Source organism: Asterias rubens, chromosome 6 (assembly GCF_902459465.1).
Source record: "Asterias rubens chromosome 6, eAstRub1.3, whole genome shotgun sequence".
Lineage (NCBI taxonomy): Eukaryota > Metazoa > Echinodermata > Asteroidea > Forcipulatida > Asteriidae > Asterias > Asterias rubens.
In genome coordinates, this window is record NC_047067.1 from 9,069,217 (window position 1) to 9,082,674 (window position 13,458).

Below are 13,458 nucleotides of genomic sequence, written 5' to 3' on the forward strand. Positions count from 1 at the left end.
ATCTGGTGAAGTTACTAATACATGTAGATTTAAAGAGAGGAAACTCAAATTCAGATCAGTACACAAACAAAACTTTTTTGTTGTTGCTAATTTCACACAAACATTTCAAAGAAAACCATCTTGAGAATGAGAACCCTGCCCAAGAATGTTATTCTTTCTTTCTGAACATGATAATGTGCATGCCAGATTAATTTTCAATGGAGCAGACCACACAGGAGGCTTTGTGAATGACTGAAAAGATATCGTTGAACAATCGACTATCATTCAGACAAGTTCGGATGTTTTTGTCGTCCTGATGCACACTGCATTCCGATTCGGTGTACATGTATGAGCACTAAATCATAGTGAGATATTGGATTACAAAAATGCCCCAAAACAGAAAGGTTCTGCTTTTGATTACATGACATTTCAAAAAAGGATCGATAGGTTAGGAAAATATAATTCACAAGGGAAACAGACTTTAAAATGGTTTTGTGGTTGAACAAAGAAACATTTATTAGAGTGGGACTTGAACCAACAACCTCCAGATTGATGTGCCGGCACTCTACCAACTGAGCTAATCTAGCCCTATATTGGTGGACTCCCTATTTGGTCAATACATGTATCTTCGTTTGGGGTGCCAGTCAGAAGCCATACTTGCCGTTTACTGCCTTGTAGCCACGAGCCAGGGATCACACCCAAATTTTGATACAACCCAGGAAGCAGCAGTCAGGGGGTCACCTTAAGGAGATGCAACTTTTCGTAATTTATAAAAATTATATAGTTTGACGATGGAACCCCAAAACATGGAATATATTGTTTCCATAAGGTGCTATGAATCATACATCAATCAAACAAGCAACAAACTCACCAGCTAGAAAACAGTACAATTTTGGGTACGCAGGCGCTCCAATGTATTTATTTATCTAATCTTTTTTTAATGGGAAATTCAACAGATTTTACAAACAAACTGCCTGTACTTAAATGTAGCTCTGGTGTGCCCATGACGATGGTCGATATATTCTTTACTCTAAATTTTCAATTGCTGTGTACTGTACATAGATGTAAACATGACGTGCAGCAAGCCTGGTGATCTGAAAATCGCAAATGTCAAAATTTTGCATAACTGCATCTCCTCTCTATCTTTGTTGTTTTTGCACAATTCCATCTGTTCACTATGTGCTTGGACAGTTAGCCTATCTGACAGCAGTATGGTGCACATTACGAAAGTACATACATGTGAAGCATTAGGTGTTGGGAACCAGATTGCTATCTAACTTGTCTAGATGTATTGTTACTGCAGGCCTGGGCGGGTATTGATTTCTACACACTTGCGACTGCCACATTTCAACTACTGAAAAGTAGTCATGACTAGTGTTGAAGTCCTGACTAATTGGTTAGTGAATTTGACTAGACAAGTGAATTTGACTAGTCACCCAGGCCTAATTGTGATTTTCTGATACATTGTTGCATCAAATGAGTTGCTTACTGTATTGTTGGTGTCCATTGCATTGCATTTCATACTTGTAAGTCACTATTCAGCCTGAATTTTACCATCTTGAGCCTGCCGTCAAGTTGAAGGGTGTCTAGGCGGGTAGTGAGTTTCATTATTTGCCTACAATGAAGGCTTACTGTTCTATGCTTTGAAATGTAGCTTGTGGCGCTGCACCAAGACATTGGTACATATGTAAATAACATTCATTCTGGAATTTATTTTTTGTCTCAAATATTGTTTGAACACAATTGATGTGGAAAAGCAGTGCAGACCGCCTATATCAAGTTTGATATCAGTAGCTGTTTGTTTATGTTACTGTTTGTTACTGCTGAGGGAGTGTTTTAAGTTGTATGATCGGCTTATCATTGACTTGATAACTTTTTTTTTGAGTTTTTTGTTTCACACAAAATTAAAACTAATGTACATTGTACTTGTACTCTACTGAAAGAGTGCCATGTTGCCATCTTTGTACTAAATCCATTCTGATTGGTTTCTTTGAACACAGTCTTTGACAGTGTATTGATTTACTCTTTTCTTTCAGGCTATTCCCAAAAAGACAACACTCAATCCTAATGCCAAGATATTTCAAAGTCCGAAACTTGCCAACTCGGTGACATCATCTGCCGATTCCACAGACAGTAGTCCAGACTGGCATGACAATGACAACAGGAACTCCCAGGCATCGTCTCCTCAAATAGCAATTAGCACACAAGGTTGGTTCTACAGCTTAGTCAGTTCTTCATATTTGATTCTTGAGTACTTTTGTGTGACATTTTTGTGGGGCATTTTGAACCCAAATTTTTTAAAGATTGGCCAAAGCATGCTGAATAGAAATAAGGTTCTTTTCATTCCCTTACCATAAGCAAAGAAACGGCGCTTGCGTTTTAAAAGCATATATTTCATGGGTTAGCAGCGAATTTTGCTTCTGCGCGTGCGTTCTCCACGTTTCCAGGTAGCATTTCCCCCATTTGCACAGGCGGAGAATGGCGGTCGTTTGCGCAGAACTAGGCGGTAAGCAGAGTCATGAAATTGGTAACAAAACCAAACAATTCTCATTGTCGTCCAAAATGGCCAATGCAATTAGGCCATATGAAGAGAGAAAAAAAAAACCGAAACAAACATGTCCCAGTTCATTCTGTTTTGAATACAATTTTATTAAACAATTGATAATAAATGAGTGTTTTGCTTTCACCAGGTTCGTACCAGATGAACGGAGATGTTGGTAAACCACCAGGATTGGGTTATCCACCCTCTCCGGAGTCGCCGGTATTCAATGGATACATTGGCAGTCCGGAATACCCATATCTACCAGACGGACAAATAGTCACCTGTAAGTTCATTCAAATTCTTATTAAAGGGTCTATGTACTTTTTTCTACACAAAACACAATGTCCACAGATTTACATTAAACTTACACAGTTTTAAGATAATGATAGTAGAAAGCTTCCCTTAAAATATTATTTACTGAGGTGCTGTATTTTTTGAGAAATGAGTGAAACGATGTCACGAAAATAATTTTTGTCTCAGTTTTAGCATGTAAACACCCATCAACCAGTTATGGTATGTTATACATGTACATGTAATACCATAACTGGTTAATTTGTTTTTACATGCTAAAATAATTTTGGTTCTCACTGAGACGAAAATTATTTTGTGACTTGTTTTACTTATTTCTCAAAAACTGCAGTACCGCAGTAAGTTATATTTGAAGGGAAGCTGTCTACTATCATTATCTTCAAACCGTGTAAGTTTAATGTAAATCTGTAGACATTTTGAAATAGTACCTGAATCCTTTTAGCCTATGCGTTTACGGTTGTACATTGCATCTACACTACAGAATTACAGACATTCATAAATATTTGTTGGTGCAATTGAGGAATTTTCTAATATTCTGCCGACAAAGGGCGTAAGTAAAGCCTATGCGTTTGCGGTTGTTTTTGTTATAAACTTGTAACCGTCCGTTTCATTTAACAAAATTTCTGTCATCAAATTTGTTTAACAAAAACGCTCATGGTGATCAAAAACATTGCATCTACATTATAGAATTACAGACGTTCATAAATATTGCTTGGTGCAATTGAGGAGTTTTTGTATATTCCGCCAACAGAGGGCGTAAGCTCCCAGATTTTAAATGTTGTGAAGCACCTGCTAGTGTTTGATGATTCTTGCATGTACTATTATAGTGCATGCAAAGTAGCGAGAATATAGCGTAGACAAGCCCAGTGTATTGTATCAATTGGTTGGCCGTTAACCATGTTAACTGGATTTGTGTGCGATGTATGTTTGTGTGCACAAATCCATGACAGCAGGGTGTTGTACCAGTTTGGCTACCAAAATGAAGGATGGAAAAGGGGTAAACATGTGCTGCTTACAGTTACATTGGCATCCGGGTGAATCTTGTATGGTACTATATATGTTAATCATTGTGCGCAAATGCTCTGTACAAAATGTATTTTTTGTTCTGGAGCAAAGAGTTGCTGGCATTCCTGAAATCACTAATTGGATAGATGATCATTTAATGCGTTTGGCTCTGTGGCCATACACAATTTGTGTCCAGTACATGTTTGTGTGTAATTGCTTCCCTACCTCAAAAATACGTTTGTTGCAACAGTACATATCAAAAAGCTTTGACTGTTAAAGGATTTCAGTTTGTTTGAGTTTGTTCTTATGTGAGATTAGACCTTTGGTGATAACTTTCACATTCCGCATACAGTACGTGTATTTATACATTTCTCAGTTGTCATCAACTATAATGGTGTAAAAGAATCCCCCAAAAGAATTTGAGATGAAATATCGCAGACACTATTTTTACATTTTTCCTGATTGTTGTTGTTATTTTAGAGGTTTGTCAATTGATTGATTTTAACATTTGTCTCTATTTCATACACAGCTGATGACTTGTCACAGCAAGAACTTCCAAAGGGAGAAGATCTTCGCAAACTATTACAACGTCAGCTAGAGTACTATTTCTCAAGGTTGGTCAATTTTATTCCAGTCTATTTTTTAAAGATTTTTGTTGCCAATTCTATACAAAAGCTTAATATGTTCGACATTCGTTTGACATCTTTTCGCGAACCTTAAACTTAACAATTTAAATGATGAAAACACTATTAAACTAGGTTTGTGGGCTGGTCTTAAGATCCCCCACAACCAAATTGTTTTTGGAAGTTTAAAGGCAGTGGACACTATTGGTAACTACTCAAAATAATTATTAGCATAAAACCGTGCTTGGTAACGGGTAATGGGGGGCTGTTAATAGTATAAAACATGTGAGAAGCTGCTCCATCTGAAGTAATGTAGTTTTCGAGAAAGAAGTAATTTTCCACGAATTTGATTTCGAGACCTCAAATTTAGAATTTGAGGTCTTGAAATCAAGCACCTGAAAGCACACAACTTCATTTGACAAGGGAGTTTTTTCTTTCATTATCATCTCGCAACTTCGACGACCTATTGAGCTCAAATTTTCACAGGTCTGTTATTTTATTCACACATGTAGGTTGAGATACACCAAGTGAGAAGACTGGTCTTTGACAATTACCAATATTGTCCAGTGTCTTTAAAGGTCAATATGGCTAAAACAAAAGAAACTTTGTTCCAAGCAATAACTCAAGAATGAGATTAATCTCCGCGGGGCATTTGTACTTGTCAGCACACCATTCTTGTTTATTCCTATTTGTGTGTATGAGTCAGCCATGATATTCTTCCGTTTTCCGATTTGTTTGCCCTTGGAAAAATCAGATTTATTATTATTAAAGGCAGTGGACACTATTGGTAATTACTCAAAATAATTATTAGCATAAAACCTTTCTTGGTGGTGAGTAATGGGGAGAGGTTGATGGTTTAAAACATTGTGAGAAACGGCTCCCTCTGAAGTGACATAGTTTTTGAGAAAGAAGTAATTTTCCACGAATTTGATTTCGAGACCTCAGATTTAGAACTTGAGGTCTCGAAATCAACCATCTAAACGCACACAACTTTGTGTGACAAGGGTGTTTTCTTTTTTCAATATCTTGCAACTCTGATGACCGATTGAGCTCAAATTTTCACAGGTTAGTTATTTTATGCATACGTTGAGATACACCAACTGTGAAGGCTAGTCTTTGACAATTACCAATAGTGTCCACTGCCTTTAATAAGGCCATATGTGTACGTATGTAGGTCAGTCCTTGTTTGTACTGGATAAAATGTCCTACTTTTTCCCTCGGATGTAAAGTGTGGTTGAGATGTGATGTGAGGTGATGCTTTCGTCGAGTAGTTTTCATTAATCGTATTTGGATGCAATCAAGCCCAGCTGTGATGTCCAGAGGCTTTTGATAAATGCTGATGGATCTTACGTGTAAACTCATTATTATTTTGGTTAACTCCCATTCGATGGTTTGTTTGCTTTTGCTTGGTTGTAAAACACAAATAACTGTATGTATTATGTCACAGGAGAAGCCATCCTTGTTTTCCCCATACTAGGGCCAACGATTTTGTTGGAATCCGCGGAATCGTGGCTCTCTGGGTATTTAACAACCTTTTATCTTATTAAAAAAACATGAAACAGAATTTATTTGGTCTGAAACGGAATTCATGTTTTTGTCAAACGGAATTTGCACTTTTCTGAAACAGAAAATCATTGGCCCTACCATGTAACTCTGAGATTAAAGCATTGGCAAAGTACGATAGGGAGAAATCACCGCGGTATTTTGGCGACTGTATACAGCGGTTCCCAAATGAAAAGAATAAATGCAAGCTTATGTAGAACCTTGTGCCCTTGTTCCGGGCACACAACCAAGTGATGTACATATAATTGTAAGAAAAGGGACATGGAGTAATGGAGAGCATACATGTATCGTGGATCACTTTCAAGTGTAAATGAGTATGCACATGATGCAATGTATTGTGCCATTGCATTAGCCTCTGGACATGTGGCCATACATTTCTCAATCGTTTATTTTATAATGCTGGAAACATGTATGTGTTTGTTATTTCTAGTTTTATATGAAACTGCAAATGGACATTAATATACATGGATATTATTATAGCGAGCATCAATCATGTGCTTGTGTGCTGAGAAGGCAAAGCTACACGTGTACAATACATTAGTACAACGTCAAATGCACAATGTATGCAGTACGTGCACAATGCCTAAGTGTTTTTTTATTTATATTAGCTACATGTACAGTTTTTATTCAATCTGTTAGGTGTAATCAGTGCCCCGAAACATTGGTGTTAATTTCATTTTCCCAAATATGGGAAGTGCAATATAATTTACAATCACATCTGTTCGTTCATAGTTTGTTGCGTCATGAAGGTCGGTGTATATCAAGTGTTCTGCCAATAATACATGTTGCTCCATCTATTAAAAATAGAGCAAAACAAAAATGCTTTATTGTAATTCTCTCTGAGACATAGCTATCTTTGTTTCTGATATTGTTCATGTGTGTGGGGGTGGGGGAGGGAGGGGGTGGATAGGTGCAATATTGTGCAATCTCAATTATGGACAACCTACTAACGCATGACTTGATTACCGTACATCATTGCACAAATTAGGGCATCTTTTATTCTCAAATTAAGAAACAATGTGCGACATTTGAGCTAGGGAACAAACCAAAATTGGCATTTCGGTACTATTATCTTTGTTTCTGAGTGGTGAATGCGTAAAGCCCCTGTTTGCAGAGAATAAGACTGTCTATATGCACTGTTAATTGTTGGAACCAATCCATTGTAATGGAGGGTTGCTCTTCCTCCAATAACTGTGGTTTTATTTAACTATGGTTTATATCGCATGTTTGTTCAGAATCTAAGCTGTAAAAGGGCACGGTTCAAATGAGTTTTCAAATGTAGATCAGCAACAGTAGTAATCAAATACATGTTTTTAAGCACAGAATTATGACACTTTTCTTAAAACAATCCAGGACGATGGATAATATAATATTTAATAGAATGTAAGGCCAAAAAAAAAAAATACCAGTTGATCCAAAAAGAGGAGGATGATTTTATTATTAATTTTTTTTTCCCAAGATGGTTGTAAGTATTGCAAATGAAACAGGCCACCAATTCAGACTAAAATAGACTGTCCTGGATGGATTAAAAAAAAAAAAGTAAATAAAAGGATGCGGCCCCAAAAAAGGATGCGGGCGGGGACGATCAACTGTATTTTGTTTTTATTTGGCCTAAAAGAAATTTGTTTGTTGGTTAAGTGCCGTATATAAGAGAGTTATGACAAATTGCAATTAGAAGCCATTATAAAAAAAACAACACATTGGCAAATACATAGTGCCAGGCTAGGCTGCCCATTGGGTTGTGCTGCATTTCGATCGTAAATGGTGTCCGGCAACCACATGAAAATTGGTCCCTCTTTAATACTACAATGTATGTGACAGCTATCGCTATTTACAGCTCTGGGTGTGTGTCAAATAAAAGAATAAAACAGGTCTGAAATTAATTTCTGATGAAGTGAGAAAAAGTATTTAACCATATGGTTTAAAACTGTATGGTCCAACCTTACGTACAGTTGGACTCAGCAGAGCATTAATCTTGCCATATGGAGCCGCACTTCATAATGAAGCACATGTGAGGATGTTCATTATAATCCAAATATGCACACAGTCATGACAGTGTCTGTGTAGTTTATAACAACGGTAGTTCAGTACAGAACACAGAACATGTATGTGTACAGTACCTGGACATGTACACGAAGACGGGGCTTGCCCATAACACTAGCCCATGTGCATATTAATATTAGTCAAACTGTTTCTTACTTGCCCGCTAGACTAATAAACATTGTGAAGTCTACATGTACCTGCACAATTATCAATTATGCTGTACCACTTTTTTTTATACACCCCCCAAAAAATTTTTTTGTTGAGGCGACAAGTAAGCACATGATGACCATGATGAAACATGGTTTATTAGTCCAGTTGGCTACTTAAAAATGCTAAGGGCTTGGGACTGTATACATTGTACAACTTGTATATGCTACTGATTTGATTCATTTCAAGAGAGATGATTGCTGTAGTAGTTGTACATTTGTGCACATGAACACACATTTATTTCGTTTTATTGGGGGATGGGGTAGCCAATGTCACCACACATGCATATTGTACATGTACATCATGTATTGTGCATGCTTTACATGTACATGTACATGTACACTGTACAATATTTGTACATTTGTAAACATGTACTCGTGAACACAATGTAGTTTTACACATGTACAGTGCTTGTACAGTACATGTGCACATAAAAACATACAATGTACTTTTGTACAGGTTTGTGTACAGTTTTGATACCTTGTAGAGACCAAGGACAGAACAAAAATGGGAAAACAAAAGAACTCCATAGGGGGAATTCTTAAGGCCTGGGTGCTCCACAGGGAAATTTGTGTACACACTCTTTGGGAAACTGTTATGTGCAGGGACAACGGAAAGAACAAAAGGGTTTTTTTGTTTGAGAATGTGTGAAATTCTGTGTGTCAGTGCATTATGTACTCTGAATGGTTATTGGATATCCAGACATCCTAATAGTTTAAGATTAACGTGTCCACACTTTCTTGCAGTACATGTAAGTGAGCTAGTAATTGTGAAGTAAATTATTTTCATCACGATCAATTAGAGACGATTCCAGGATGTGATTTCTTCGTTTCTAATGGGAACTTCGTTTTTGTGAACCTGACCCCCACAAAAAAACCAATACATTCAATTGTTTCTATCCATTGTATATTTCATAACTAGGATCAAGTTCATGGAAAAATGAAGATAAAACCATACAGAACACCCCAGATTGCAGAGTAGGGCTCTCAAAACAAAAGAAAAACCTATGTAAGCTGGGTTCGCACTCGGATGCTTTTGCGCTCGCAAGTTTTCTTGCTTTAAGCTCGCAAGCTTTCACGCTTTGTGCTCATACGTCAGGGTTTTTTTGTCAACAGCCTATCACATGCCTTAAAATTATACTATTTAATTTCTTATAATCCACAGAGAAAACCTTGCGAATGACAGATATCTACAGTCCCAAATGGATGCCGACCAGTATGTTCCAATTTCAACGATAGCCAACTTTAATGCCGTGAAGAAATTAACTAAGGACATGCCGCTTATAGTTGAAGTCTTGAGGGGTAAGTCAGAGTTGCTTTCATTAGTGTAGGGCTCTCAGACAGTCAACGTAAAACTATTCTGTGATGCAAGGAATTTCACTTTGACAGCACTTCGATCAAAAATATGGTCAACTGTAAATAACCCTGTCTTTACTCAAAAATTCTTTCCAGGTGTTCATGGTTGTAACATTAATTCCTGTATATTCCGTCCCCACTTTTGTGGGAACTTTTCGTTTTTACTGCATGTCTATTCTTAAAGCCATTATACACTTTCGGAATAGACAACAAAATAAAAGTTCACAGATTTACAAATAACTTACAGGGTTTACAGAAGGTAATGGTAAAAGACTTCTCTTGAAATATTATTCCATGAAATGCTTTACTTTTTGAGAAAACATTAAAACAATATCAATTCTCGACATGGAGAATTACGGATTTATAGTAAACACATGTCATGACACGGCGAAATGTGCGGAAACAAGGGTGGGTTTTCCCCATTATTTTCTCCCGACTCCGATGACCGATTGAGCCTAAATTTTCACAGGTTTGTTATTTTATGAATAGGTTGTGATACACGAAGTGTGGGCCTTTGGATAATACTGTTTACCGAAAGTGTCCAATGGCTTTAAAGGCAGTGGACACTATTGGTAATTACTCAAAATAATTATTAGCATAAAACCTTAATTTATGACGAGTAATGGGGAGAGGTTGATGGTATAAAACATTGTGAGAAACGGCTCCCTCTGAAGTGACATAGTTTTTGAGAAAGAAGTAACTTTCCACGAATTTGATTTCGAGACCTCATGTTTAGAATTTGAGGTCTCGAAATCAACCATCTAAATGCACACAACATCGTGTGACAAGGATGTTTGTTATTTTACTATTATCTCGCAACTTCGACGACCAATTGAGCTAAAATGTTCACAGGTTCGTTATTTTGTATGCATATGTTGAGATACACCAAGTGAGAAGACTGGTCTTTGACAATTACCAATAGTGTCCACTGTCTTTAAGCACAGTTCCCACTGGTTGGGACAGAACAAAAGCAACACTTAACTAGGCCTGAATTCATGATATTTTTTACTAAAGATTGTTTTACTTGACTTTTTGTTTTAACATTGTCTTACAAGTCAAGACAAACTAATCTCTTTTAAGACTCACTTGAGGTAGATTCTACAAAGGTACATGATTAAAATGCTAAACAGTTTGACATTCATTGTCCTTTTTTAGAATCAGCATGTGTCAAGGTAGATGAAAACGGTGAGAAAGTTCGTCCAAATCACAAGAGATGTACAGTCATCCTACGAGAAGTACCTCAAGCCACTCCCCTAGAGGTAAGTTTCTTACTTATTTTGGAAGGAGAGATTCCATTTTTTGAAACTGTACATGAACTATTTATCATATTTTAAGGTAAATTTTGTGCATTCTGTTTTCAATATTTTTAAAGCAACTAAAGCCTGGTTCTCACTTCTTGTGAATGCGAATGCGAAGCAAATTTTGATGTCGCAGCCCTGTTTTTGCTGCAAATGTTTTGCAGGAGTTGAACACAATTCAGCTATTGCAAATTATTTGTTGCAATTTTGTGTTGCAATTTTGTGATGTCAAAGTTCGTATCGCATTTTAACATTTGCCGGAAGTAGAACCGGGCTTTACCTGACCATACTTTTTTTCACACACCCTCTTAAAAACAAAAGCGATTGAGGGGCCGGGGGGGCAGTTAAGAAGGAAAAGACAGCAAACAAAGTAGCTAGTTATTGTCAGATTTCACCCAGGATGTAGGTGCTCATTAGCCAAAAGTATAAAATCTGTGTCACACTTATACTCCCTGTTGTGGTCTGTCTTTACATTGAAATTACGAATAATGTTGATAGTGTTATTTGGGTGTACCCTTGTGTAAAACACTGTATACACTGTATGCTTTCCCCCCGAGTCCTGTAAAAAAATTACTTATAACATTCTTTGTGATGTGAACTGCACATTGGTCTTTTATAGATTTGTTTTTATTGGAAAAGTACCGAGTATACAGAGTGCTTTATACAAAGCATGTAAATGGTCAAACCAATTTGTATTCGTTATCCCTGATGCAAGTATAAGTAATATTTATATTTGTTTCTTCCTTGAATCTTTAGGAAGTGAAGGCCCTCTTTACGGGAGACAACTGTCCGAAGTTTGTCAGCTGTGAGTTTGCTCACAACAGCAACTGGTATATAACGTTTGAATCCGATACGGATGCTCAAAAGGCTTATAGATATATACGTGAAGAAGTTGGAATATTTCAAGGGAAGCCTATTATGGTAAGTGGTTCTCTGAAGTCAAGTCTGAAAGTTCACAGAGGCAACAAAGGTGATTGCCTTGGTGCCCTTTAAATGCTCCAGTAGATATTTACTATTTCCTCAGAGGTTCCCTTTACCAATGTGAAAAAAAAGGCCTTTGTGTCCTTGCCCTTTCACAAACAAAACATACAGGCCTGAGTCATCATTCGAAGGCAATGACGGAATACAAAACTTCATTCATGCTTGGTGGTGAATAAATAATTTCTGTTACTGGAGACAGTATGAATTTGTTAATAATTAGCCGATTTAAATCCCTCAATAGAAACAAAACAATCAATCTCAAACTAGTGAAATAACTGTCGTGCTGAAAGCTTGGTAGTTTGTTTGCACCATTCTACGCCTAACTTGTTGTATCATGCTTCTCATGTTCACACTAGTAGACTTTGATACCTCGCTTTGATGAAACTCCAGAGGTAGATCAAAAAAAAGAGGTGTGACCCTATTGCCCTTAAGTTCCTATAAAAGTTTGATTGTTCTTTGACCCAGCAATTTTGTATCAAGTGGGAACAGCACCTGATAGTGAGACTAGTAATTTTACTTGCATAGTAGATGCAAGGAGGTAGAATTCTACCTCCATGTTATGTGGGATTTGAGGCATTGCATTTGGTATGCGGTAATACCATGTGTATGTCTACTTGCTGTGTAGGTCATGTTCTTTTGAGAAGTTGTCTTTAGTCCTCTTTAGTCTCCTGACTATGACTAGAGCAAGCTAGTTGAAACGTTGAGACCAATTTAAGAACTGACTCCGCGGCAGTACAGTTAATCACGATCCTATAAGCTAAAGCAGTAGTCCCAGTCTATTTTCTATAGCATCCGCCTTGGTAATAGTTAAAAAAGCAGGACAGTTTTTTCTGAACTGAGAAGTTTTCCAAACCCCCGAACATCTACTCCGCGGTAGTAGAATAAAGCAAGACAGTTCTCTAAGAACGAACTCTACCTGCCAAGTAGATACACACATTGAGTTACCGCAAACCAAATACCTATAGAAGTTGTCCTGCTATATAGTCTACTGCCGAGTAGATTTTTCAGAATTCGGACGACTTCTCAGTTCTGAAACGAACTGTCCTGCTTATGTATAAGTATGCATAGTATTTTAATTGGGAAATTATTTTCTTTCTTTTTGTAGGCGAGGATAAAAGCCAAGCCGCTTCAAAGAATAAACTTCTCCCCTAAGCCGGCCCCTGTGAATGGATACAGTAGTACAGGACAACAGATGTTTGCTCAACAGTTTCAGTACCCTCCATCGTCGAGCATCAACACTATCTCTACACAGCCACAGCAACAACAACAGCAGCAACAGTCCTCACAGCAGCAGCAGCAACAGCAGCAGCAGCAGCAGGCGAGTCAACCACAGCAGCAGCAGCAGCAGTACACATTCTACCCTAATGTTGCTCCATCACAGCAGTGGGGTGTCACCAGTCCATCGTACTTTGAGCCATCAATGGTTAGTTTAGTACTCTAGTTGTCTGGTCTTTGGCACTTCCAAGTTTTGTTTATGATTGTGTCTGATCTGCACTCCATCAACAATCAAGCACCTTTGGCTTGCAGTCCTCACTTAAGGATTCTACCAAATT

At 37.5% G+C, this 13,458-nt stretch overlaps 1 protein-coding gene across 2 annotated transcripts in view; it reads left to right on the forward strand.

Annotated features, from left to right (window-relative positions):
* The window catches only part of LOC117291394 (la-related protein 4B-like), a 32,318-nt gene that overhangs the window by 11,207 nt on the left and 7,653 nt on the right, over nt 1–13,458 (forward strand). For both annotated transcript variants that reach the window (XM_033773047.1, XM_033773046.1), the window contains 7 exons: nt 2,016–2,187; nt 2,670–2,804; nt 4,365–4,449; nt 9,436–9,572; nt 10,782–10,885; nt 11,681–11,845; nt 13,011–13,328. In XM_033773047.1, the coding sequence (XP_033628938.1) occupies nt 2,016–2,187; nt 2,670–2,804; nt 4,365–4,449; nt 9,436–9,572; nt 10,782–10,885; nt 11,681–11,845; nt 13,011–13,328 (1,116 nt within the window). The remainder of the gene's footprint in view (nt 1–2,015; nt 2,188–2,669; nt 2,805–4,364; nt 4,450–9,435; nt 9,573–10,781; nt 10,886–11,680; nt 11,846–13,010; nt 13,329–13,458) is intronic.